The sequence below is a fragment of the Dendronephthya gigantea genome, unplaced genomic scaffold, assembly GCF_004324835.1.
Source record: "Dendronephthya gigantea isolate DGI-Jeju-01 unplaced genomic scaffold, DenGig_1.0 000457F, whole genome shotgun sequence".
Lineage (NCBI taxonomy): Eukaryota > Metazoa > Cnidaria > Anthozoa > Malacalcyonacea > Nephtheidae > Dendronephthya > Dendronephthya gigantea.
Window position 1 is genome coordinate 29,886 of NW_021163467.1, and position 27,228 is coordinate 57,113.

General features: G+C 38.8%; 5 protein-coding genes and 2 long non-coding RNA genes across 7 annotated transcripts; 1 reads left to right on the forward strand and 6 right to left on the reverse strand.

The window, feature by feature from the left end:
- Positions 1-664: 664 nt before the first annotated feature.
- Positions 665-3,300, forward strand: LOC114543433 (2-aminoethanethiol dioxygenase-like). The gene is made up of 8 exons (XM_028562410.1): positions 665-852; positions 1,224-1,414; positions 1,677-1,727; positions 2,014-2,057; positions 2,244-2,355; positions 2,506-2,554; positions 2,647-2,763; positions 3,071-3,300. The coding sequence occupies exons 1-8, from the start codon at positions 745-747 to the stop codon at positions 3,128-3,130; spliced, it is 732 nt and encodes a 243-aa protein (XP_028418211.1). The 5' UTR covers positions 665-744; the 3' UTR covers positions 3,131-3,300.
- LOC114543431 (CD63 antigen-like) lies at positions 3,198-5,987 on the reverse strand. Its single transcript, XM_028562409.1, has 3 exons — positions 5,329-5,987; positions 4,489-5,007; positions 3,198-4,031 (listed from the first exon to the last, which is right to left on the reverse strand). Exons 2-3 carry the CDS (start codon positions 4,972-4,974, stop codon positions 3,549-3,551), a joined length of 969 nt encoding a protein of 322 aa, XP_028418210.1. The 5' UTR covers positions 4,975-5,007; positions 5,329-5,987; the 3' UTR covers positions 3,198-3,548.
- Positions 5,988-6,012: 25 nt separating this feature from the next.
- LOC114543434 (LIM domain kinase 1-like) lies at positions 6,013-12,771 on the reverse strand. The gene is made up of 19 exons (XM_028562411.1): positions 12,044-12,771; positions 11,888-11,972; positions 11,656-11,791; positions 10,678-10,787; positions 9,504-9,728; positions 9,323-9,422; positions 8,790-9,088; positions 8,483-8,563; positions 8,302-8,371; positions 8,144-8,230; positions 7,986-8,073; positions 7,708-7,811; positions 7,552-7,623; positions 7,192-7,340; positions 6,992-7,041; positions 6,869-6,924; positions 6,745-6,792; positions 6,505-6,611; positions 6,013-6,420 (listed from the first exon to the last, which is right to left on the reverse strand). The coding sequence occupies exons 1-19, from the start codon at positions 12,078-12,080 to the stop codon at positions 6,264-6,266; spliced, it is 2,061 nt and encodes a 686-aa protein (XP_028418212.1). The 5' UTR covers positions 12,081-12,771; the 3' UTR covers positions 6,013-6,263.
- Positions 12,772-14,413: 1,642 nt separating this feature from the next.
- Positions 14,414-20,896, reverse strand: LOC114543435. The gene is made up of 2 exons (XM_028562412.1): positions 19,124-20,896; positions 14,414-18,909 (listed from the first exon to the last, which is right to left on the reverse strand). The coding sequence occupies exons 1-2, from the start codon at positions 20,664-20,666 to the stop codon at positions 14,825-14,827; spliced, it is 5,628 nt and encodes a 1,875-aa protein (XP_028418213.1). The 5' UTR covers positions 20,667-20,896; the 3' UTR covers positions 14,414-14,824.
- On the reverse strand, positions 20,813-24,362 carry LOC114543442. Its single transcript, XM_028562417.1, has 11 exons — positions 24,356-24,362; positions 24,231-24,280; positions 23,956-24,116; positions 23,826-23,885; positions 23,540-23,682; positions 22,869-23,358; positions 22,421-22,690; positions 22,155-22,324; positions 21,782-21,956; positions 21,211-21,690; positions 20,813-21,096 (listed from the first exon to the last, which is right to left on the reverse strand). Exons 5-11 carry the CDS (start codon positions 23,639-23,641, stop codon positions 20,813-20,815), a joined length of 1,971 nt encoding a protein of 656 aa, XP_028418218.1. The 5' UTR covers positions 23,642-23,682; positions 23,826-23,885; positions 23,956-24,116; positions 24,231-24,280; positions 24,356-24,362.
- Positions 24,363-24,526: 164 nt separating this feature from the next.
- Positions 24,527-24,919, reverse strand: LOC114543438. The gene is made up of 3 exons (XR_003690036.1): positions 24,865-24,919; positions 24,685-24,772; positions 24,527-24,586 (listed from the first exon to the last, which is right to left on the reverse strand). It is a non-coding gene; the product is annotated as an uncharacterized LOC114543438 (long non-coding RNA).
- A 970-nt stretch (positions 24,920-25,889) lies between these two features.
- Positions 25,890-26,821, reverse strand: LOC114543437. The gene is made up of 4 exons (XR_003690035.1): positions 26,792-26,821; positions 26,384-26,563; positions 26,248-26,310; positions 25,890-25,922 (listed from the first exon to the last, which is right to left on the reverse strand). It is a non-coding gene; the product is annotated as an uncharacterized LOC114543437 (long non-coding RNA).
- Between the last annotated feature and the right edge of the window lie 407 nt (positions 26,822-27,228).

The window sequence follows — 27,228 nt, forward strand, 5'->3', positions numbered from 1 at the left end:
TTGTGTAACTAGTGACTAACTACTCTTGAAATGGCCAGATCACTACAAAGCTGAAATGATACAATTTGAGTTAAAATGTTAATGTCAAGGGCATGCATGTGCCAAAAGCAATAACTTAGTTGCTTATCAATTTAATTTTTTTACCATAATTGGTGCAACCAGACTGGTTGTGGGCTAATGAGGTGGTGCTAGACTACCAGTTCGTTCACTTTCAGAGAAATTCTCAAGACTGGAGCATAGGAGGGTAACAATCTACTGATATACCTTTTACAGCTTTTGATAATAAATTGTGATAATAATTTACAAAATACCTTTCCATTTTATACTTGGAAACAGTAGCTCTTCAAATACAATTCTTCGTTGTTCTAGTTTAGGACTGTTGACTTCGGAAATACAACGTACTAAGAGGTCTCCAAGCTATAGTAGTGAAGAATACAATTCATTAAATTACCGCTATAGGTTTACAAAAAAATTAGAGCCACATAAAATCATTTGTAAATTTTACAGAATTAACACGTTTACCTTTGAAGCCTCGGCCGCCATTTTGAATTGCTCACTTAGCTCCACTGAGCTCTATAAAAATCAGAATGCAGATTTTGCAGGTGATATGGTGATATATTAAGCAGAAGCTCGCCTTATGTTATTAAACTTCCGCTCCATCATTTCCGGATATTTTATGGCTTCACATCCAAACATTGCGTTGTTAAAATGTGAGAAGAAGCACAGTGTTTTAGCACTGAAGTAATGGAAGGTATGGCAAATATTCAGAAACTAGCTAGACAAGCTTTAAAGACATTCAAGACTGCCAGTGGATTGCCCTTAAAAGAAAATTTGGACTTGTTAATGTCGATGGTAGGTTAGCCCATATTTTACTCTTCATTTCGCGTTAAATTTTTCTTTTAATATACTTAAACAAAAATTGTCATTGCCGCAAACCACGAACAAGAATGACAGTGTGTATAAAACACTTTAGAAAGAAGAGTTAGAAAGTTGTAAAAACGTGTATATTCTCACTTCGTTCAATCATCTGACCCAACTAATTAAATAGTTTCAACTAATTTTTTGCCCCGAATTTCATACTTTTACCCGTTTGATTCAAAATTTTAGCATCGATAAACGTTATTCTACAAATAGACATCAACATAAACTTCATATCATGTGCTTAAAGACGTAAATGAAACAACAGTATAACGCTGATACTATAATTACTTTGTTATTTTTAGATGGGTGCGATTACTGCAGAAGATGTAAACCTGACCCCTCCTACTAGGGAAAGGAGGTTGAGTTACCCAGGGGAAGCCCCTGTCTCACATGTAGACATACTAGAATGCCCATACTTTTCAATGGCAGTGTTTATCGTGAGCAAGGGTAGAAAACTTCCTCTTCATGATCACCCTGGAATGTATGGATTTTGGTGAGGCATATTTAAGATTGTTTTCACATATCACATTACATTATGTCATATTGTCTCATCCTAAACATTACATTATTTATAATCACCAGATGGTGGTGAAGTATTGCTACTTATTGAATCAACCTCAAATACTTCAATGCAAAAGTGAAAATGTGTTTTATGAAAAGGAGATTATTTTCTAATACTGATAACTTTACAATAATCTCTGTATTATAACAGTAATATAATCTGTATACATCTTTATATGTTTATGCATTTCTAGTAAAGTCTTATATGGCTCCATTCAAGTTAATATGTATGGAACGATTGATAGGTTAGTTTGGTTTAAGTTGATCTACAAGTGTAAAATGTACCACATGTTATCTGCAAGAAAGTTGTCACTTGCCACTTGGATGAAATTATAATCAGATAATCTTATATTGGATCTGATTGGTCAGTAAAAGTGGCAATGTCATTCAAACTTATGTTGTGCTTGACATAATAGGCCAGTAATTTTCCTAATGTCATTCCTTCCTGTTCCCCTTGACAAAGAGGCAAATATCATAGCCTGGGGGAATTTCATGTCATCCATTATTCTCAAATTATCTTTACTTCAACAGTGAACATGAAAATACAAATGGAGCTGTGGCCAACCATAATGAAAGTATGGAAGTCATTAGAGATATTCATTGTAGATTAAAATATACTTTTTCATTCACCATGTATAACAAAAATACTCAACAAAAATGAATAACATCTTTTTAACAACCTTCTGCAGCCTTTTTTTCGACTTGAAGCTAACCTTTCAAAGTTCTCCTTTCTAAAAACATGTCTAACTTACCATTTATAGTGGAACCTCGCAAATTCTTATACCAAGGAAAACACATATTTGACAGTGACAATGGTGTTTGTGTGGTTAGCCCTAGTCATGGAAATTTGCATTCAATACATGCAATAAATGGGTGAGAATGAAAATGATTATACTATCCTCTAAGATCTATCTTTGTTTCATAATCTTAGATCCATCCAACACAATAATATCACTCTAACTTACTGCTTCTCTTTGATAACTCCATGTGTACTGAGATGTCAATATCTTTACTTTCTAATAGGCCAGCAGCCTTCCTGGACATTTTAGGACCACCATATTCAACAGAGAAGGTTCCTTTCTTGTTTCAACAATTTACATTTTGATGAGATGAGGTCTGAGGATGTTTATTTGGAAATGTGTTGAAATAATTTTCCATTGCTAGGGACGGGATTGCTTGTACTACAAAGAATGTCATCGCGAGGATATTGTGGATAAACAGAGCAATGTAATATATTTGAAAGAGATTCCATGTCCACAAGAGTTCTTCTGTAATTCACAGGTTAGTTTTCCACTGCCTGGCTTGTGGATTAGATTTATACTTTATCAAGGAATAAGCACTAATCATACGCTTAGAAAGATTTACTATTTTGTGCGGCTTACATGCAAATACGCCGCGAGGGAATTGTTTTACTATTGCTCTTTAGTATCCTAGGATTCCTAGATGACATCCTCCCCGGAATGCCGTGGTATTCTTTCACCTCTGCATACCACGGCAAAGTGGAAATGTGTCAGTTGTCTACTCAAAGAAAAAATTCACAAAAGACGTTAAAAAATAATTTAAATTATTTTATATGGTGCTTTGATAGGCTTACAGAGGACCTGTGGTGAAATATGAAGACATAATGCAACCAGAGGAGGAGGAGTGAGGATACAACGGAACAGTTGAGGATACGTATTACGTTATCAGTTGGCAAGAGAGAAATGACGAGGACGTTTTCATGCCTGGAGCTCGTTAAAAGACCGACCCCTGCCTATAATATAGTTTGTACGAGTGTATAAAGTATTTTACAAGTGTACAGATGGTAATAAATTGATGTGCTATAAACTGAAATGAAGTACTTCACTCCACTTTATATTATCGTAAACATCGTACTTCTCGTCTGTCGAAGGCAAATCGTACATTTGAGATGTCTCGGATATTGTCAACGCATCCAGCACACGAGAAAACACGATGTTTAAAGACTAAAGTTACCCGCCCTAATTAAAAAAACTTCTCAAAGGAAAACAGTACGCTCAATCGTATATTTGAAGCGGATATCCCCAAAGCAAGACACCACATATCATCTATGGTTCACTTGTATCCAATGTTTCCAAGTCATTCTCAAGTTCTGATTTATCGATCAATAAATTTTTTGCTCCTTTTGGAGCTTTGTTCTCTTCTTCGAAATCTAACTCGTCCCCACTTCTTTTCTTATTTCCAGACTTTGCTTGCTTTTTAGGGCTTCTGCTCGGGCTACCTGTTTTACCTCCGCCACCAACAGGTTTCTTTTCTGGTTCCTCGCCGGCAAGAGCCTGGAGGGGATTAAGACCGCTGGTACAGGTAAACGCACACGCTAATACAACACAAGCAACCACAGAACAAAGATGAAGGAAGAGAACGGCCATTCCAACTCCTCCATGATCATGAACACTAGTTTTACTGAAGTATAAAAGTGTTGTACAACCTTGCACAAAAATGTTTTCAAATGGATCTTTAATGTCTAGGTCATCACCACAACCTGGTCCAGGCATTTTGCAACACGAAGTAGGGACGGCATTCATTTTTTGCTAAAAGGGAGACGAGATGTTACAAAAAATAAATCACTAAAATATCCAATCATAGCATCTCAACTGAAAGGTCGATAGGTCATATCAATCACCAGAGAGTGGATCATATTGATCACCAGAGAGTTGATCATATTGATCACCAGAGAGTGGATCATATTGATCACCAGAGAGTGGATCATATTGATCACCAGAGAGTTGATCATATTGATCACCAGAGAGTGGATCATATCAATCACCAGGGAGTGGATCATATTGATCACCAGAGAGTTGATCATATTGATCACCAGAGAGTTGATCATATTGATCACAAGAGAGTGGATCATATTGATCACCAGAGAGTGGATCATATTGATCACCAGAGAGTGGATCATGATGGATGACACGGAGAGCAGCGAGCTCGCGATTTCAAATGAACCATTGAAAGGAAATGATAGAATGATCTAGTTGGAATACTTACAACTTGCGCTGCCCAGTTCGTGTTTGCCCAATCACGATAATCTGTCACACCACAGCATGAGTACGAGGCTTGAACATAATCCATAATCTTTGTAGTTTCCGGGTTTATACCATACTGTTGTAACATTGTATTACCATCTCCTTGTTCTTTCGTAATCTCAGTTTGCTCATTACGCCAAGTTAACCATTTTCCTGCCAGAGATATTTCCACAATCAGTACAATAAATACGAAAGCAACTAGCACGATATTTAGTCTGTGTATTTCTTTAACTGCAGCAACAAATGCCATGACAGTCAGAAGTAACAGCAATAAAAGTAGACCCGTTCGCAACTGCCATCTGTATGGATAAACTCTGGCTTTGAACTGCATGATTTTTCCTGCTGGAGATGTTCGTAAATCTGTAAAACATATTATGGCAAACCCGCTGGAGAATGAGACAAACAAAAATAGATAAAAAATTTTCGTAATTGCTTTTGATTCACTCATCTTGATTCAAGGTAATGTTCTTTCACCGTGATCCTAGGAAAAAGAATGGATTGTTGATTGAATGTAATTACTTCTCTGATATGTGACATAGGTTACACAAATGGGGCGAATTTAAGCACAGCCAACGCTATGAATCCTTATGTGAAGAATTGAATCGGATGGATTGAACGGTTAACGGATTTGTATGATAACCTTGTCTACGACATTTCGTTCGTGCCCCCAATGGAAAGAAATTTCGACAGACGACATAAATTAACATTTTAGTAAAATTCATGAAAGTTGAAGTAAATTCAAGTAAATTATGAAGAGGTGTTTTGATAAGATTGAAGTCGAAGATAAAGAAGAATTACTAACCTGTATCCTGACGTACAGAAAATCCTTAGTCATCCGTAATACCAACACTTCTCTATGACATATTCGTACAAATACTGGCATTCTCAAACAAACGAGGACGCTAATACATACATTTTTGAAGGAAAAATCACAAAAACATTAATAAAACGCAAAGGTATTTCATAAATTACTGAAGATATCATTTCGCATGCATGACGTCCTGTCGTACGGGTTGTCATTTATCACAACATGTACCACCTGCAGCAACTTTTGAGATCAAAATACCCGGGAAAACTGGAAAACGACCACGAAATATACAAGGTTCCTTGCATCTTTTCAAATAAAATACGTTTCCTTAGGAAACACGGCTAGGAAACAATGTTTCATGCCTGGTTATCAATCAACCTTCGAGATACATGGCTTGAAAACAACATTTTCTCGTTTGTCTACTTCTGGGAAACATGATAGGGACCAATGGTCTGTTCATGAATCTTTGGGAAACATGGCTGCATGTGAAGCAATGTTTATTAGTTGACAATCTTTCCTTTGAATGCGTTTCAAAGCAAACATATTTTACGTTCCTCCCTGACCGGCAGGTAGAGAATTTTATTAGTATTTAAACAGTCTTATATCACTACCATACCACGATTTTCTATGTTAAAATAAAAACCTACACAATTCAACTCTTGCATCAAAATAGCCTGGTTGAATTGGCCAGCTAATTAGTCTTAGATATATACAAATATATGTACAATTTAAATTAATATATATGAAGGATATCTGATGTTCTTACCGTCCGAATACTATTCATTAACACATACGTATAACAGAGTTTAAAATGTCCCAGTTTTTACTGGCGCTACTGTATGGCAGATATGGTTATGAACCAGTATTTAACAAAGTTAAAGTATTCTTTTCTTCCCATAACACAATAACTGAAATAATAATATAATATTTCACCGTGATAGCTGAGTCTCTTTCGCGTCTGTGATGACTGAAGACTTCAGGTTTCTTGGAAGCAGTGAATATGAAACGTCACTTGGTAAAGGCATACCGACCTCCAGATGAACTAAAAGAGCCTCGAGCCAATGACTGAGCGAAGAAAAAGTTGGCCTAAAAACAAGTAAATAATTAAGAAAATTAATGCATGTGTGAAACCACTGATTTACTCTACAAATTTTCATTCAAAACATTCACCTTGAAGTTGGATCAAGATCACAACATAAACAAGCAATTTGATAAAATGGTTTAGGACAGCTCTCACAAAACTTCTCTTCAAACGAAGGCTCGTCCAAACCAAATTTCTATAAAGAACATTGCAGAGAGAAAATTTCATGTTGAGATTTGGTCAGAAGGTTTAGAGACGATGGTAACGAACAAACTGGTTTCCAATTAGAAACCTCAGGGAATTGAGAAAGAAAGGACATTAATACTTACTTTCGTACGAGGAATAAAATCTGGACTTGCTTTTACTCTACTTATAATCTATAGTTATAAAAAATACAGAATTACTGTCATTCTTACATGACAAAAAGGAAGACATTAAAAATAATTTGTCCACCTCACAAACGATTATTCCAAATGAAAAGACGTCCACACGTTCATCATAAGCGTTTCCTTGGGAATAATAAAATTGAAATTAGTAAGAATTGAGAGCTTGAACATGACAACCCGAGAATATTACCGTTCAACATCTCAGGAGCCATCCAGTAAGGTGAACCAACTACAGTTGTTCTAAAGACAAGTAAACATCGATATTCAATAATGATGGAAGAGGGGTTAGGGGTTAAGAGGACTACAATCCCTCCCCCATCCCTACAAGGTTATTACATTGGATGAATCATACGAACTCCAAGCTCAGTATTGCACATTTAAAACATTTACCTTTTCTTCGGTGGCGGAGGACGAGTTGATAAAAGATTTGAATGTAAACCTTTATTTCCGTTGTTATTCCGATCCTGACCATTTGAATGCTCTTCATTGATGCTCAGAATTCCCGCCAGACCAAAATCTGCGACAACAATTGTCATACCCTAAAATGATCACGGGAAGGTTAAGTAAACTTACGTACAATGGCAATTAGCGAGTGTGTCTCTGCACAAATAACACGCGGTAAGACATTGATAAGACAAGACCCATTAAACACATTTTTCTGTGGTATTGATGTGAGATGGATGAAACAGAGATGGAACACACATTTACTGCAACACTAGGCTAAAACGATGCACCAGGAACGCCTCATACCTCATCTTTTCTGGCCAGACAATTTTTGGATTTAAGATCTCGATGAATGACGTTCATTTTATGAAGATAATCCTATAAAGAAAGAACAGAAGATATATTTGGTAAAGAAGCGTCAGGTTGGATGCAATGAAAATGTTTCATAAACGGAATGCTTACCATCCCAAGCGCGATATCTTTAGCGAATTTCACTCTTTGAGACCAGGACAAGTCACGTGTCTGGTCCTTCAAAATTCCTCTCAATGTACCTCCTGGTATATATTCTATGGTGGGAATGATATGGACTTGCAATAACAGACGTCACGAAGGAGATGTGGTCAGAGATATTATGAAATGAAGGGAAGTTTGTAAGCTGGTAGTCATTGTGGAGAAGACGAGAGAAGCAAGATTGAGATGATTTAATCGAGAGAAAACAAAAATAAAGACATCTTATTTACCTGCAATAAAGCTCAGTACTTTGTTCTTGTATAAAATACCGATAAACTTTAGGACATTTGGATGATCCAGAGTTTTTAGCAAAGTAACCTAAAAAATGGACGGTTCTGTCACAACTAAAGTAAAATGGTAATTGCTTGGAGCAGATGGACAGACATACCTCCTTAATAAACTGTTTTTGAGCAGTGACATCGCATCTTATCAATTCCTTAAGGACCATGACTTTTCCTGTTCCACGATGAATCACCTGAGGTAACAAGAAAATCTTCATCAAAAAGGAATACGTCGTTAATATTGACACAGCAGGCTGTCTCATACCTTGCTGACTTGGCCAAAGAAGCCTTTGCCAATAACCTCCCCAACAATAAGATCTGACAGACGAAATACCCTGAAGATGAGTGACATTAAATGTTCAACATGTTTTTTTCAACGATACAGAATGAGAAGAACTTCATTCAAAAGAAAAACAAAGACAAGAGAAAATATTTTGGATACTCACTGTCCTGCTTCCATCTTCATAGACTGTGAGCGATGAAGAGGAGAATTACATTTCATCACATTATTGGTGTCTACTGAATTACTAGAAATACAAAGTGTTACGATATGTTTAGCTCAAGTAAGCTCAGATGGCTTTGTTTTCCTTCTGCAATACTCTTTCTGAGTACTCTAGTTTTTCTCCGTGGCTAAACTATGATCCATCATTTGGCACTACCTTTAGCACTACCTTTGGCACTACCTTTAGCACTACCTGTAGCACTACCTTTAGCACTACCAAACCACAGGAACTAATTTGTTGTGCTTATTACCTTCGAGGTAAAGAATTCGCTCGTTCTGGTTTCTTGCGAGTTTTTCTATCAGTGGAATTTGCATCTTCCTTAAAACCGTTTTCTTCCCAGGGCATACTTTGTTTCTTGAACTTTTGGTCATAATTTGGACTGGCAATGAGATCCAGAGAAGCTTGTTTTGCCAGTGGTGATCGAGGTAATAATGATTTTATACTTTCTGGTTTGGTTGGTTTCAACTCCAACGGCGGAGGCGGATTGCCGGTGTTTCGTTCGATGGTAAGAGTCTGCACTCGTTGAGGGTTTGAAATGATATGAGAGAGCTGCAAGAAAATTGGTTTTTTTTGGATGTTAAATTCACGATGAACTATTAATAGTTGTTGCACAATTCACGAAATTGACAAATCGATACGCAACACTACTTCATTAAACTATTTTCAGGCTGTAGTTGCAAACTACAAGAGTTACTGACTACATATTATCACTGCAGCTATTGTACACTGCACTATACTATAACACTGGACCACCAATGTTGACATTATAAGAGACGTAATTACCTTGTCGACAGTGGCATCAGTAACCATGATGTCATTGACTTCAAGTACTTTATCTCCGCTTTGAACTCCTCTCGCTTTTAACTCACTGCTTGCGTCAACACTAAAAGAAATATGGCGGAACAAGGACTGTAAACAACTTTGCATACTAAGCTAGTTCTAAAAAATCAATGATTCGACGTACTTTTCGATTGCAATGAAGCTTCGTCTTTCACCATCTCGAGAAAAGTCCGCATTCGCAGAATGTAACAGTTTATTGATGCTGCTCGCCTTCTCGATAAGAACGGAAAATTTACGTCTTCCAACAGGTGTTGGTGCCAGGTTGATATGCTGGATGGTATGACAGCGTCCTAGTTTACTGACTGGCGTACTTATTGCTGGTAATATCGAGTTCTTATAACAATCATTGCTAAATATGGAAAATGATGAATATACACTTTTTATCTGGAAGAGCTTACGACTTAGCAAGTGGAATGAGTGGGCAATCTAAAGTTGCAACCCCCAAAAATTCAAACCTGGGCGCGACACAGTACCAATGAGCAGTGCATGGGCAGTTTTCAAAGAGAAAGTTTCATTGTTTTTTACATATTTAGCTGTCAGTTTTTTGTTAAATAGCAATCTTGAAATTTGAGAGATTTGGTTATTATATTAAAATTAATTGACTTACTATATTAATGCGGGAAAATGATTTTTATCTCTGATGTAGACTAACAACTGATATTAAACCATCAGAATTCAGAAAGCTATGCTTAGAATCCAGATTGCCTTAATGCTACTTTGTATCGTATTTATTTGGTATCAAACTGCTTATATAGGAAACAAGATTACTCGATAAGTCTGTTCTCGAATTCACATCCTCAAGGTACAAAATTTAAAGGACAAAGGACTCGTACGAATTAACGCGATTCTGGTGATATTTTGTTTTTTTCCTATCAGATATTGTGTCAAGATTGCCGCATATCCGCGTACGTTTTACATCAAAAAATTACGAGGTCAATTATTTTGAAAAGAGGTGCAGTATGGAAGTTGATGGCGCCCCACTGACATAATACACAATGCAAGTTATAAAGCAAAATTATCTAAGCGAAAACAAAATACTCTCAAGACAGTTCCATCACAAACGATTACGTTTTAATCCATTCCCACAAAACTGACAAAGAAATCTTTCAAAACTGTTTGAGTCAAGAACATGATACGACGTTATAGCTTATACAGTATAGCATATGATTAGATCGACGACATAATGGGCTTAAAACAACTAAACCTTTTGCGAAATGTCCATTGTGATATTGGCTTGTTCCAACACATGCGACAGGCAGCCAAAATAATATTGTGAAATAAACAATAAGTTTTCTTACCAATATAAGTTGTGTCTTTCAACTAACATATATTCATCTCCATAGCCAATAAACTTCAAACACTTTGTACATACGAAGCATTCAGTATGATACTTTTGCTCTCCAGCTACCTACATTGGAATAATATATAATTCGTGGTGATGTTTGTTTGATGAAAAATCACCGTAATGTTTCACTCACTAGCCGGTGTCTAAAGTCTTAACGATGAAATTTATAGCACAAACTCACGAGATTTTCTCGCCTACCACTGGGTAATTGAAGAAAAGTATGCGTATTAAGGTCTTGATCATTCTTAAAAAATGTCATTTGAGGGCAGAGTGAAAGGGTTTTATCTATGAATTCGAGACAAGACATTAATTTTTGGGCTATTTATTTCGTCTAAGAATAAATATCCTGTTTCGCAGATAGATTAGACAAGTTGTTAGACTCGTATTTCAAATGGAAACTACTAGACGCGAATTTTTGTTTATAGTATGCGGTAGAACCGAGAATTTGTCGTAAGATATTCCGGGAGCTAACATTTGCATTTTTTGTTGAAAATATTCAAAAATGTATAAAAATCTGGTCTACTGGAATATTGTATACGTTCGTCTGAAAGCTAAAAGCTGTCCAGACATGTATCAAAATAATCTAGGCTTGCAGGCTTTACGAGATGTATTAAACTGCTTCAGCGATGTAACATTTTTACTTGTAATCAACATTCCAGTGTGTAGTTTGTTACAAAACGTTGCAAAGTCATGTTCTTTAGTGTGTCAATATAAATGTCTCAAACCGTCTCTTTAAATTTTGGTTAAAAGACACTTAAGTACAAGAGTTGGGGCAATGTTTATCGAAAAATCACAAAAATAACGTGATTTCTTCCATGACAAATTGCCAAATCGCATGCAAGACACCACGCATGTATGAAATCCGTCAGCGAATTGAGTCAGAGTTATCGCTTGACTTTGTGATCAGATTAAAATGGTTATGACAACATACCATGACTGGTCCAGTGATTTGTTTTGTACATCTTTGACAATGTTCACCAAACTTCAGGATATAATCTTTCTTGCAATACAGGACATTATCTCGCGGCATATAATGAAGCGGAATAGTGCTGAGGCATTCTGAACATCTGCACGAGCAAATATCATGAATAAATAAAAGATAAAACCACAGAATTAAGAAGGATAGCCTAAACCAACACAAATAACGTCAAATTTAAACAAACCTAAAACAATTCCGATGCCATTTTAGCCCCAACGCTGTATGAGCATCCTTTTTAATCGGGAACTTACAGCCACTACAGTTAACAACTAGGAAAACGAATACACAAATTATACGTTTGTTGACTACGGAAATTCAATGGAGACATTGGGTCGTTTACCTTCTAAAGCGCTCATGACTCTTTCAGATTTAAACATTAAGTCGGTCTCCCTGTTTACATCATCACTAGGTGGTTTCAAATTTCGCCAAAGATTTGAATAGAATCAACGAGGCATATCGCCGGAAATTGAGGGCTTCACTCAACAAGGGTGGTTTGTGTTAAAAAGGCAGGCGAAAGCTTGGATATTAGACTTACGAATAAAGAGTTATATTTATCATTTTTTAAAATTTAAACATTAAGAATAACAAAGTGTTAGACAAATAGTTATGTTTAGGCCAAGATATGCCAGTCTTAAGTACATTAGTTTGTTTTCAATAAGTCTCGGTTTTATCATTAGTGGGTCTGAATTATGCTCGGAATCTTGTCTTCGACAGTAGATTACGTAATTTTTACAAATTATTTATAAATAGATCTTAACACAGAAGTTTTATCGGTTCACGAATGCAAGTTGATACACCAATGATGGAATAGTAAGATTTACCAGTGGGTTCCAGTAATCGAACGTTCGACCGAACAACAATGGTGCTTGCAAATTCATTTAAATACAAGATTTAAACAATTCATCCTAGTCATTGCATAATGACGGTCAATAAAGCTACGACAAAACAATCTAATCATTGTTGTTTTCAGAATCTACCTCCTTTGTCATCACAACTGTTTGTACTGCTTATACACCACGGTACAAGACAGCTCTCGTCAGTGTCTCAAATTCCGTTTTCTAAGGATCAGGAAACTCCGCATTCTTCTCTTGATTCAAATCCGTTCGTTCTTTGTTCTTCTTCATCCACATCTGTTCCTTCTTCACCCCTCTTACAACAACCTAAACCTCCATCTTCCAGCAGTTGACTGATGGAACACAACACACTGGAAACTACACCCAAACCCAGCAGTAGGAACACGAGGTTCATCTGGGTGATCACTGTTCTTGTCATATCTTTATGCTCATAAGCACCATCATTCACAACATAATCACCAAAGCCAATAGTTGTGAGCGTCACAAAGGTGAAATACACGCCTTCCATCAAAGACCAACCTGGAAAAGAAAATCATAAACGTGTTTAGTGTTTACACAAAATAGTTACTTCATACTGACAATTGGTGGGTCATGTTGAAACAGTTATAGAAGACAATAATCTACACTAGGAACAAATTCATTCACAGAAGATGATCTATAGACTATCCTAGAAATGGATTAGACCATATCAAGGTCTGAAATTTTGACTGATGCAATCGCATGAGGTTGGATCCGCCCCTGCTTCTGAATAGGTATTTCAATGCATTTTACCTTCAGACATCTTGGTAACGAATGCTCCAGCAAGTAACATAAAGATCATCAGAAACACAGTCGCTATAAAACATTTTCGTCCTAAATTTATTGGCTCTCGTTTCAGGAGCCGTGTCTCAAATGCATACAGAACTCTTGTGATGGCTTTTGCTATGAATTCTCCCACTGATTTCAGCATAAGTGCAGTAACAGGAATTCCTATGAGGCTGAAGAAAATACAAAATACTTGACCTTGCCAAGTCTCGGGAGTAAGGTGGCCGTATCCTATAAAATAGAATGAAAATAAATGAATATTTCTCTATAAAAATTTTATATTTAAACACTTCGTCTTTAACAAGAGGAAGACATTTTAAACGTGGTTGTCCAGTAGAGGTAGTAATCCACAACGAGATGTCGTGGTTTGTATTCAAACTAGGACATGGTACTTCATTTCTTTCAATTCATGCACCTCATTGTAATTTTGATGACTTTTGCTGTCTTTATAAAAAACAAGCTCACCTATCGTTGTGATCAAAACAATAACGAAATAAAAGGAATTTCCAAATGTCCACGGCAGCTGAGTACCACCTGCTCTTGAATGTCGTGAAGTGTCATTTCGCAAGCTTTCCAAGAGCAGTTGATAATCCTGCTTTGAGATATTGTATACTTCCTGAAAATCGACGTCTTTTGGTTTAGATTGCTCGTGACGTCCTTCTGTTGCCATGAAAAGCAATGCTCCAATCAACATAACAACAAGAAAAGCCAGAATACGTGAGAGAAGAATCTTTGTTTGCGATGAAATCATTCGGAATGCTTTCTTCATCTAGACCATAATCAGTGAAGTGTTATCTCTCTCAAGTTTCTCACTCTGTCAAGAGATGCTGTTCTGTCGTTAGTAAAGCCAATATAAACAGATTAATTTACAATAGCGATGGCATAAATTCTAATAAGTAGAGCACATTCGGGTTGAACAGATGGTTTATGAAGAACACTGCAATTAAACCTGTTCAGCAGGTGCCACACAAACCATAATGAATATCTAATAAGCCCATTATAAAGAGTTTATATTGGCAAGATTATTAAATCTTTCAGAAAAAGATTGCAGTAATCCTAGAAATACTGACACTTGCGCGTTTGGTGAAGATAAATCAAGAACTGCCTCTTTCAACTCTGCGTACTCGCCTCCATATAATAACAGAAACCAAAGGTTGAGCACAGTGTGTCGTCTGATTGCAAAGTGTTTAAGCTGAGCTTCTTGCTGACCAAGTTTTATACAACTACTCCACAAAGCCAATATTTCTCACAGCACTATTACCAACCTTAGATCTCCCTTTTTCACGACAAAATGTTAAAATTTAATTCCTAACTTTACATATATATACAAACTAAAATTTAAACGTTTTGACTATAATACGGCGCAAACATAATTGAGGTGATATGATAGTTTAGCTTGAAATAGTGCATTTAATAATTCCAAGATCTTTAACAACGGTCAGTGTGGATCTCATCCAACGACATCATTTATCATGAGACTCGGAACTATCGTCATCGCTTAACGGTTCATACTGTGGTGTCAGCATATTACTTGAATCCGCAGGCTGAAATATGATTGGTGTAGAATCTGCTTGCTGATATCTGATTGGCGTATTAGCCCCAGAGACCACTTGAACCGGTGATGAACAATTACTGCTGGGTGCGGAACGCAGGTTTAGAGCAGAGAAGGGGAATACTGAGTGAGGCACATGTGAGGAGCCCGCGAGTTGCGTCGACGATCCTGCGAGTTGCGTGGACGGGTAGGTGTATGCTCCGAAATCAAGGAAACTGGACGAAGTGGAAGGTTCATCAGAGTCAGCTGGTGGTGATATTGGAATAGTGTCGGGGGTATAGTATGACTCAGATGACGAGGTAATTACGTGTTCTGGTGTGACGTCACACGGTGAGGTTGTCACGTCATTTCTGGTGACATCATCTATTGTTTCAGCGATCTCTCCTTCCTCTAACTCCTCTTCATCACTGGATATAGCTTCCACTGCAATATCATATTTTGTACTTGATGTGATCCCCATAGTTGTTCCTATACTATCTTCAGGTGCAATCAGAGATCCAGCGCTATCCTCGCTATGGCCTAAATAACCAGTTGTATCTGCACTAGTCCCTGCAGTATTTTGGGATGCATTGTTATCTTCATTCATTCCTAAAAATCCCGTTGTATCGATAATTCTCTCGGACAAGTTGGCTCTAATATTCCTGTTAATATCTGACGAAGTATCACATGTCTTTCTCACACCACGCACGCTTGATCCCAAGTATCCACCTATATCAACTTGAGTACTATAGTCACTACCATCCATATCCTCCCTCAAATGTTCCATGTTTTCATCACTTGCATTATCACGATCTATGTCATCAGTAACACTAACAGGGGATACCGTAGACGAATCAACAATATTATCCCTCTCAGTCAATGAGTATCCTTTGAAGTTCCCTTCACACCTAAATTCACCTTCTTCATTAGTCATTGACTCCGCTTCATTTCCACTTACGCTCTCGTGATCATCCGTAAAAGTACCGGAAATTGTCGGTTCGTCGAAATTTGTGGTGGACGGTTCCTCCACGGAACAACCCGGGGAATTTTCGGATGACCTTCGAGCAATGGATGGACGGTTCCTTCCATCCACGATAGGAACGCTATCAGGAAATTCCACTCCAGAACTTCCAGTACCTTTATTTACATTATCTCCGCTATCAGGAAGATTAATTTGGGAACTGCGCGATTCGGGTTCATAAGCATTTTCCGCGCATTCACTTGTATCAGAAGAACTGACATCAGAAATATTAGGAATTCCACTGCTTGTAGCTATGTCATCGTGTTGCCTAGCAACACTTCTTGTATTAACGTGATCTTGTTGCTTAGGAACACTGCTAGTATTCATTTCAACGCGTTGGCTACTAGTCGACACGACGTAGGACAAATTTTCAGATGAAGACGCACGTTGACTTTCTTCGGGAAGAGAAAATTCTAGTTGCTCTTTACTCGTTTCAAGGTTACTTGATGATGTTATGCCAGTAGAACTGTTTCGTGAGTCTAGTTCTCCAACCGTAGAACTTATACCATTGCCAGTTTCATGATCTGGTTTGTCAACCAGTATTCCGGAGGGGTTGTTCCATGTACTCTCTATCATATTTTCTGAGTTGTCTGTTCTTAAAGTATTCTCATCATAAGTAGTGTGATATGTATCACTTCTCTCTTCGTTCAGATTCCTAGTTACATCACTACCCTCGCTATCCACAGACGTTTCAACGCTATCCTTCAATATACCTTGGGCACTCGTTACCAGAGCATCGTTCGTCTCCATGGGAAGATTAATGATCTCGTCTTTCCGAGCTTCGTTCTCCCTGCTTTCCGGAGTGTTCATTCCACGACTTTCATTTTCGGTATAATCATGTTCAGTACTTTTTCTATCACCACGTCCATCGCTGCTTACCACTTGTTCATCCTCATCTAAATCGAGATTATCATGATGTATTACATGCTCAATGCTGCTTGTCACGTGTGCTTCGCTGTTTGTTAGATCACGTGAAACAGGTCCAGCTGAATCTATCCCCAACTCAGCATGATCATGACGTACATTGACCATGTCAGCTGCATTTTTTAATCTACCAGGAGTAGATTTGTTCATTTCAGGTTCATCGTCATGTAATGCTTTTGTTTCAACATCATCTGGGTCCGTACTGCTATCAACACTGTCAGTAACACCAGCTACATCTCGTGCAATTTCATTCCCACTCGTGTCACGATTCTCATGACTTTCCACCGTTTCATCGTCCGATTGATCAAGAATGTATTTAGGTTCACTGGGATCTGACGAGCTTGAGACTTCCTTAGAACCGTTTGAATTTTCACGACCGGAGACTAGAACAGATGTTGTTGACGAAGTACCTTCAGTGATAACAAAATTGTTTTCTTTACGCTCGATGTTTTCCTCGTCATTTCTCGACATACAACTGGAAATATCTTCACTAGTTGTTAAACCTTTCAAAGTTGTGTCTTGGCTAGTTTGATGGTCGGTGAAATTACTTGTATTTGCCACTGGTTGACGTATTCTACTGTCATCTATTTCATTATTTCCTCGATTATTTTCATCGTAGTTTGATATGTCTTCAGATGAGTTCAAACGTTCATCTTTGTCTGATATCGAAATACTCTCATAGCGATCTACTCCGTCTCCTTCAAACTCCCGCGAAACAATCGAGTCAGCTGGTTCCGTTGCATGATCTTGTTCATCGTCAACAATACCGTGCACATCACCAGATATCCCACCATGTGGTATATTTGTACCTTTATTCTCTGCATTATCAATTCCACCTTCGGTATCAACAATATCCCTGTCAACAACATTGACTTCATTATGATCTTCGATATTCCTCGCTATCCCATCATCATCGTCATCATCATCAACAATTTCATCAAAAAACCTATCATCTTCAATGTTAGCGTTTCTCTCTTGGACGGTAGTCATACGACCACTACTCCTCTCTATCCCCGAGTATTCTGTTTCGTCCTCATCACTTGCATCATCATCACCCTCAATACCACTCGCAGTTTCATCTTTGTTCGTCTCATCCTGCGATAACATATCACTCTCTTTCTGACTCATATTTCTCTGACTCTGAGCACCGTAGTCACCGAATCTTGTGTCAACGTCACTTCTGACTAATTTCCCATTCTCCGACTCTGACAAATCAGACACAACCATATCTGACGAATCGAAACCATGGTTACCTCGAAGATCGTCAGAAGAATGGCCAGCGTACTCAAGGTATGTGCTATCAGTCGGTATGAATGTACCATCAGTGTTGGAAAACTCGTCACCACTAGCCAGTTGATCAGAGGTAAGGCATAAAGTAGCCCTACCATTATCACTCTCAACTGGCTGGCTTGAGTCCTGAGGATCGTATAAACTATCCTCTGCTCTGTCATTATAATCTCCTGGAGGGAAATATCTCATTCTCAACTCGTGGTCTTCGTCGTCGGGACTTTCAAAACCAACACTTGAACTTCCAGCATTGGACCTAATATCTTCGTGACTTGCAAACGTTCCTTCCCTAGAGTTTGTGTCCATCTCTGTCAAACTGAGGATGGAGTCTATCCTTTCTGAAGTACGGTCAGATTCCTCCATTTCTGGACTAAAGTTGGAGTCTATCATTCCTGGACTAAAATTAGAGTCCTCTTCTTCTGGTCCTTTGATGGATTTCCCTTTTCCTGGACTTAGGCCGGAGTCCACTTCTTTTGGACTGGTATTTGTATCTAACTCCGTTGAACTGGATTCAATTTCGCTTGGGCTGAGGTTAGAATCCGTCTTTTCTAAAATAGGATTAGAGACTTTTTCTCTTTGACTGGACACAACATCTTTAGATATGGAATCCATCCTTTTTAGACTGGTATTGGACTCCATCTCTCTCGGACTTAGGGTGTGGTATGTTTCGCTTGGACTGGAGTCTATATCCTCTGGGTGGGTGTCCATCAAGGCAGGGCTCAGTTCCTGGCTTGTTTCAACACTTGCAGCGATGACGTCGTTCGCTGGCGACAATTTTCTAGTGTCTAGAATGAACAAATGGACATCTTAACTTTTATTGAGCAATCGCCACACAGTAATACAAACTTATGCTCTGTCTATTGCATTTACAATAGCAAAAGCAAAAAATGGTAACAGCAGATGGGTTTCAACATAAAAACAAGATGTAATAAAAAAGAAACATTATTGTCTAATTTATTACTGGTTGACCACCATCATTGTCACGATATTTTTAATTACCTTGCTTATCAGCTGGCGATGTTGAGATTTCATTACCATCCTCAGCTGAGACAGCGCTAGGATGATTAACACTATTTTTCTCAGCATACGAAGGATTGATGTGTCGTTTGATATCTACTGGAGCATCAAAATTACGTTGATGAAACTCGACTTGTTCAATAAACGAAGAAGTTGAAACCTCCTTTTTAACCAATGGTCCTGGACTTACAGACTTTGGTTTTGGGCTGGCAGATGTTGACCGTTCAGATGAGGTACGAGAGTCCTTCGAGAAACCACGATGAGCGGCCGACGCGACAAGAGACGGCGCTGATAAAGTCCGAGATTGCTGCGATACGACACGAGATCGTTCCGAGAGGGCGGCAGATTGCTCTGAAAGAAAACGTGAAGACTCCGAGGCACGACGTGCTGGCTCCGAGAGTGATCGATGCTGTTCCGAAGAAGAACGAGATATTTCAAATGAAGGTAAAGAAAGTTTTCTCTCATCACGGGTTAATTGAGTTGGGTCAGGAGAAAGAGAGGTGTGTTGAGAAGTTGGGAAGGACGATGTTACCCGAGGTAGAAATGGTGTTTGGTGGCCTTTTGTTTCTTGAGATGTGGGTCGACTAACCATAGTATGCGATGGCGTGATAATACCACCAACATGAGATGTGTTGCTACAAGATGGTCGAGAGAGAGGATATGACATTTCCACATGAAGAGGAGGGGAGGACCTGGATGTGCTGTTTAGTAGATCTTGGTGATAGGGCAGTTGTGGCATTGGACTTAGTATATGACGAGGTGGTGTACCAGGATTCACTCCACACATTAGTGGTGGGGGAACTTGAGAATTGATTATAGATGATTCACGGTTTGTTCGTTGAGATGATGTGGGACCAGAGATGGATTGTGGAGGGAGAGGTGATCTGCTTTTAAGTGTTTGTTGCCGATGATGTGAAGAGGAGTCCTTTGGTAGGTGGGTTGACTGGCTTTGGATCATAGAAGGTCTGGGTGTAGGTTCTAGAAGAGAAGGGCGGGATGATATAGACCTTGGACCATGTTCTTGAAGTTTTGACAATGAATCGTCTTGATAATGAGGGTAAGGACTGTCACGTGTCTCAGGTCGAAGGACAACTTCACCTGGTTGCCCAAAAGAAGGGCGAGGGTGAGATATCACCATCCCAGGTTGTTGGTGGTGGTATAGTACATTCGAAGGAGTGATAATACGGCCATCTGTAGAGATAGATAATCTAGTTTGCGGTTGCTGTGAGAACATGTTCTGCTTGAATTGTACAGGAGGGGACACTTTCTTTAATGGTGAAGACGATTTCCCTGTTCCCATGTCAGACCAAGGTCGAAATATTGTTGGGTTGTTATCTAATCCATGTTGCTTTGCCTCGACGTCAGATCTGTTCTTCTCGTCCATCCGCTGAACATATGGAACTTCTTGCGAGTACAACTGATGTTTACATGGATCAGTGCTCCTACACCCACACGGCAGAATATCTGGGTTGTGGGGACCAACCAGTCCGATATCTCTAGGGACAATCGGTGGGGTACATCTCATTCCAAGGGTGTCCCTTACCAAGGGTGGTGGATGCTGTTCTTTTGGGCTTGGGGAAAAAGATTGAGGATGGCCACGGGTGTGAGGCTGGCCATGGGTAGGATTGGGGTCGGCGAGGGAATCGTGTGTCTCACGTGACAGTACACGACCTATATTATGTTTTTCGACCAATCTAGAATTCGATATTCCCTCACTTCTTTGGGGCAGAGGGTGAGAGCCAGTAATTGATAGCAAGGGGGTGGTTGACGAGGAGCGAGTCCTGATGAGATACCATGAGCCTGCGAACCAGATGACTCTTTTGGCCCGGACATGACATGAACTACCGAAGTATTTGTAACAACACATGACTGGCGGGTAAACTGAGGGTGTGATCGATCAACTTCGTTTGGTTTAGGCTGTTCTCTTGAACGCTGCAGCTCTCGAACACTTTCTGCTAGAAACCCAAAAATAATTAATACTTTGTTTCATCTCTGTTATTAATCATCCAACTTGCGTGAACGAGATTTCATGAAATCTGTGGTAAATTGAGGGGAGAAGAAGAACTCACCTGATGACGAAGAAATTGGTCTAGCCCCTGCAGCAGCATTCATGAGCGCCGTAAATGGTTCATATGACTTGACCTGATCAGTTGGTTCTTTAGAGCTCGGTTTAGTTTGAGGTCGACCGGGCGATGCCGTAGGACGTTCAATCGGAGCGGATCGTGAGTGGACGTCGGTCAAAGACGTCGAGCGCGGTTTGTTAGTGATCTTTGTGGTGGGGATACTTACTTGTTCTGGTGTCCGAGAGTGCATAGCTGGGTTTTCAACAGATCGACATCTGGTTGAGGGAACGGGAGAAATCATCTCATGTCCACCTTCTCTTCGTCTTGGCATTAAAGCTTCACCGGGCGGTAAAGTTTCCAATGGGACCACATATGGACCGTGTGGGGTTAAGAGAAGCTGGTGTTCGATGGGTGGCCACATCGCCGGGTTTGCACGGGCTGCCTCCTCTCGCAGACGGGCGGAGTACAGGTTATGATGCTCCATACCTGGAAAACAAGTCAAAATTACGACATCAGAAAACTGCGATCCCCAATACAGAGACAATGAAATATTTTCAATCAATAGGTATTAACATACCTGGGTGAAGATACTCCACTGGATACATAGGCTCAAAGCCAGGACCGTGAGGAAAAGGTACAGGAAAAATATCTGGTGGGAAGAAGGTGGCAGCATGTGGTCCCAAATGAGGCACAAATGGGATCGGCATAGCTGGGGGATGATGGAATTGAGGGGGAAACCTCTGGTTTCGCACCTGAAAATATTTACGTTAAACATGTAACCTTTGTGTACTGTATGATGGCGATGCATTTGAGCATACGGGGTGGGTAGTGTGTGAGTGGGGTGCACTTTGAGAGTCCTCGAGCAACATGGTGTAACAAAAGGCTCCAAGAATATTTTCTTATAATTTGTCTGAATACTTTGCAGAGTATAGAACAAAATAGGCCATTACCTGTTGTATACTGGTGGTATCTGGAGGTATACATGGTGAATAATAGGTGAATTTTCCTATAGCTTCATCTCGTTCAACTTTATGTAATTCTGGATCAGGAACGCGAATCCTCTTCAATTTTTCTTTCTCATCCTTGTCCCCAAACTCTTCCCCAGAGCTTTCCACGCGACCTGGAGGAAAAAAGCGTCAAATATTTCCGCACAAAATTTGTGATAACCTGAGGTGAACAGCAGCACGAGTTTGTAGTAATGAAGATTTATTTCTACCTTCTGCTGCAGCATTTCTTCGAGCCAAGTTCTGCAAGGCCTCAGAATGTCTGCCAGCTGGTGTGAGGGGTTTATACGGGATATTTGAGTACATTGTATTACTAGGGGAGTCAACTTTGACCTTTGGGGAGTCGGTAGTACATGGGAGGTTAGAGGTGCGTTGAATTTCCATCTTGGTCGAGGACTGGATAAGCTGTCGGTCTGATGACGTGTTTGTCACCTTGGTAACGGCTTGAGATGGCGTAGCAAGAGTAGTGGAAATTGTGCTTCCTAGAAATCCAATAATGATTATCTCTCTTTGATCTTGTATTACAGCGTACTGTTGAAAACCTAAACTAAACTAACTTTACTTATATTGGGAGGCTTTATCAGTTCTAAACTGTTCTGGTCTTTTCAGTCGTATTATTAGTATTAAAACTCCTGAGGAGGAAAGAGAGAAATCCATTACCTGTCAATTGCATTCCTTCTGAGACGAAGATCATTGATGAAGATACAGGAGCTCGCATGTAGTTTTCTATTGGTGATATCTGTGAGCGCGAATGCTCTCGTGGGCTAATTATACCCCTGACTACCTCGCTCTGTCCCTGAGGTTCCACCGTATCCACAACAATAATTTGCGCCTCATCAGCTGCCGGCGTGCTCATCTTTGATTTATCAGACGTTTCTTGGTTTTCCGCCTCATGAAATTTGATATTTGACAGATCTTCTGTAGAGCCTCGTGAAGGTTTCCTTTCGGAGGATTGGTTACGAGAATTTCGTGAGCTGCGCGAAATGCGGAGAGTGGGTCCGGACTCTGCGCGTCGCTCAGCAGCTTGAGAACGAGTTTCTCTTGTATTCGGTTTGCTTCGTACAATACTCGGTCGCTCTTCGACTTCGTAGTTGTCGTCGGAGGCCTCCGACGCAGAAATGGTTTCCTCGGATTCTCTACGTTGGACGACCTACAGCAAGAAATAATAAAACGATCTTTTACTCCAGGGACCTGCGAGAAAGCTCCGGAAGAGATGATCTTCACTGACCCTCGAGGAAGAACATAAATTATTGAAATTATAAAGGCATGCAATATAGCTAATATACTTTAGTTCAGGTTTCGTATGTTGATGAAAATCGTAATGTTCGCACCTTGGCGGCATTGTGTTCTGCTATGACATTTTCCAAGTCAAGTTTTCGTTTATAATTAAAATAGAAATTCTTGCATTGTGCTTCCGTTTTGGTTTTCACCATTTGAGATATCGCTGTCCAGTTGCGGCCATGACGTCGTAATCCTAGATTGTATTAAATGTTCATATTTTACCGAGGACAAGCATGCCATTTAAGTCAATTATCTGGTTCGTACTTTCTTTAAAAGACTAAATCTCTCACTTCAGAATATATATAGGGCTGAGTACTTTTAAAAATAGTTGCATACCTTCTATGGCAATTTCACGCTCGCTTTTCGACCAACGTGGAGTTTCTACACTTGCCGGTTCTGAAGATAACGAAAATCATTTTCAGCGTGATGTTATTTACTGAAGAATTTCTAATAGTGAAATTCCTACCTGTTCCTGCTGTTTTGTTCGCCGTCTGTGGTGTTGTGATCTTAGCAGGAGTATTAGAACTGGTTATGGGGAGACGTGAAGAACTCTCCTCTGATCCATCACTATCAATATCAAACCCCTCTTCTTCCTCCACGTCACTCTCTGACCGTGAACCCTCAGTTCTAGAAGGATTCAATAAACATTCGTACTTTAACAAAACATAACCTCGCACATAACCTCCCTTCGACAGTATCTACATTAATTCTTTGTTAAACATAAGATTGTTTAATACTTGCCGTGGTTTGAGGATTTTAGACTTTGAAGTCTCGTCTTTTATAGTGGAATGCTAACGAAAGAAAAAGAAATTATAAGAAAAGTATAAAAGAAATTGAATAAAACAGAATTGCTCCTCAAGGTTTACCGTCAGACGTTTTTTTCAGTGACTGTTTCTTCGCAAGTTTTTTATAGTTTCCAGTCTTTCTCTTTGTGAGATAATAGTGTAGTATGCAGTCTTTCACGTTCTGGTGATCAAAGAAAACACATGAAAAACAAATACTACAGACTCCAACTCTAAATTGTACGTGCTTGCAAGACGTACCTGTTTGGTATAAACTTAGCAATAAACTCGAAGTCTTTGGGAGCCACAATATATCTGTAGATAATTACACAAATAAAGTGTAAGTGAATCTAGTTTAATCTCTTTTAACAATGTCGAATGACACTGTAACACAATGTTGTATTAAAACTAACTTTTCTTTGAAAATTTCCTTTTCCCTCTCTGTCCAAATATTCAGCATTTTGTGCTGCTCAACGTAAACTTGAAGGTCCTTTATTAAACCTGCATTTTAAGAACACACACGTATTAAATTAGCAAACAAGCTACAGTACATCAAGTCGCTTGAGCAACATATTTTTAAAGCATTGACAAACCATTTCTATTGATATATTTGACTCTTCTTTGATCCTCGTCCAGAAGTGGAGGGGGTCAACAGCCAACAGTCTCATGTGTTTTTCGTGTCTCTATCAAAACAGAAATTATTGAAACTGACACTGTCATTATTTACACGCAAATCTAGCAATATGTTGATACCATACAAGATTTTGAAAGGACAACGTTTAGAGCAGACATTACAATGAAACCATACCTCTTTTTCTTCCAGATCTTTGAGAATTTCTTCGTATTCTGCGTCACTACGCGCTGACATTCCCCAATTACGAGAACCAATCCTAGATGTAAAAAAGCATTCAGCTGAACTGTAATTGTTCATGATTCTTCGAATTTTAGTCGTATTGATTGTTTCTCACGTTGATCTTACAGTTGGAAACAATTTATCCATTTTTCTTTCGTAGTTAACAACAATCTGTTAGTGGGTAAGATGACATGAAACTCTACCTTGAAAATCGTTCAGTCTGTTCTCTATGTCTCTTGATTTCGGGAAATATCTTTTCATAAGAATCTCTGATTTTTCCTTCCCGGTTCCTAAAAACGAGAAGTGAATAAGGTTAGTAATTTCAGAGCAGCAATACTTGTTGCAGAAATGCGAACATGAAAGATGATTTTCAAATGTTTATCCGCTTACTTTCGTTTCTGGTTATTTTGAATTTTCTCGACTTTTTCCATCCACTTCTTGTGTAGAACTCTGTACTGTTCCAGAAGAGCTCGTTGCTTGAATTAAATAGAAATGTATCTTAGTCATAAATGAATAAAGATTTATAGGACAATCTTGACAGGTTACACCAGCAGAAACTTCCTCTGAAGTAACATTGGCAGCCTAACCTTAATTTGCTTGTCTTTACGTTTTCGTTGGAAATATTTGACAAGTTTCAACTGCACTGCCCTGGCTCTAAAAAAAACATAAAAAACAATTTACATGTAGCTACATCCACATCTATTATAGTGGTAGCTACATTGCGCTGACGCTTTTGGAAAACTCACTTCTTACGATTTTCTTCGTAAAAGGCAAATCAGATGGCTGATTGTATAACGGCTGTCAAAATAAAACAACAAACGACAATTACAATCTCTGAAGGACACTTTGCCTTCAAACTGCGCTGAATGGAATATTGAAACGATGGTTATCTTTATATGGAGGTGAAATAAATTACGAAGGACACGGCTCAGTTTATTCTAGTTAAGGAATTATTTGTGCCATCTCTAGCTGCCATTATTTGCAATAGCAGGAGCAGTTAGGATGTGTGAACAAGTGTTTGTTTAGAGGTTATCTAAACCTATTCAACGGAGTACCCACAATTCACATCCTTTGGCAAACCCTTAGTAATGTAAAATGCTAAAATGGAGCCTGATAATCTTACCAGAGCAGTCGGCAAAGGTATTCCAATTTTTGCAAATCTTTCATGAGCAGCCGCTGCTTTTTTCTGCAAAAAATTAGAATTATAATTAAATCATGATTGAGACAATTAGCTCTGCACTTGGATTGAGCAACTATACCCTATTTTCTTCATAAATTCTTTCAATTAAGGCTTTCTCCTTTGGTTCTGGTGGTGGAGTTTCCACTTCCATTTTCTCTTCAATTCCATTGTCTAGTGTTGTATTTTCATTTTCCTTTTCCTCCTCCTCTTCCTCTTCGACCTGCAATGCATCTTGGGATAGTTCATCTTCCAAGGTTTTCTACGCAAAAGAGAAGCAAGCAATCAATATCACTCAATTAAAACCTCAATAGCATATTTTCCATGACTAAGCAATCAGACTGTCATGAAAACTAAAAAAATATTAAAATTACTATCATCAATGATTTTTTTCAAGAAATATTGTTATTATGCATCATCTAGCTTGGGTTAGAATAGTTAACCAGAAAAACCAGTCACTTCAGTTGAAGTGAGGTTCTGGGTGTCTTACCTGTTTATCTTTCAAATCATTGATCTTTTTTCTCAACTTCAGAAATTTCTTTATCAACCTTCTCCATTTGTTTCAACAACTCATCAGACCTTTTCTTTTGATCTACCTCTTCCATTGGTTCAACACTTGCTTTCTCAACCTCAGCTTCTGAAAATGATACACAAAATCAGATCATCCATTAATTTATGAAGTTATTTCTTGCATATATTAGTCTCAATATTTCAAACGGCCACATAACAGCAGCATATTTCATGCAACTAACTGACAAAAAGAATACTAGAACTCACCAGAGTTAGTTGGTGAAACAGCTTCAACTTTTGGCTGGTAAACTTCTTCCTAATCAGAGAAGAAATTAAAACAAATTACTTAAGTTCTGCCCATAATTTAGTTAAGATTTTCTCCTGTATTAACTTATTCATAAGAATGACACTCTCTTT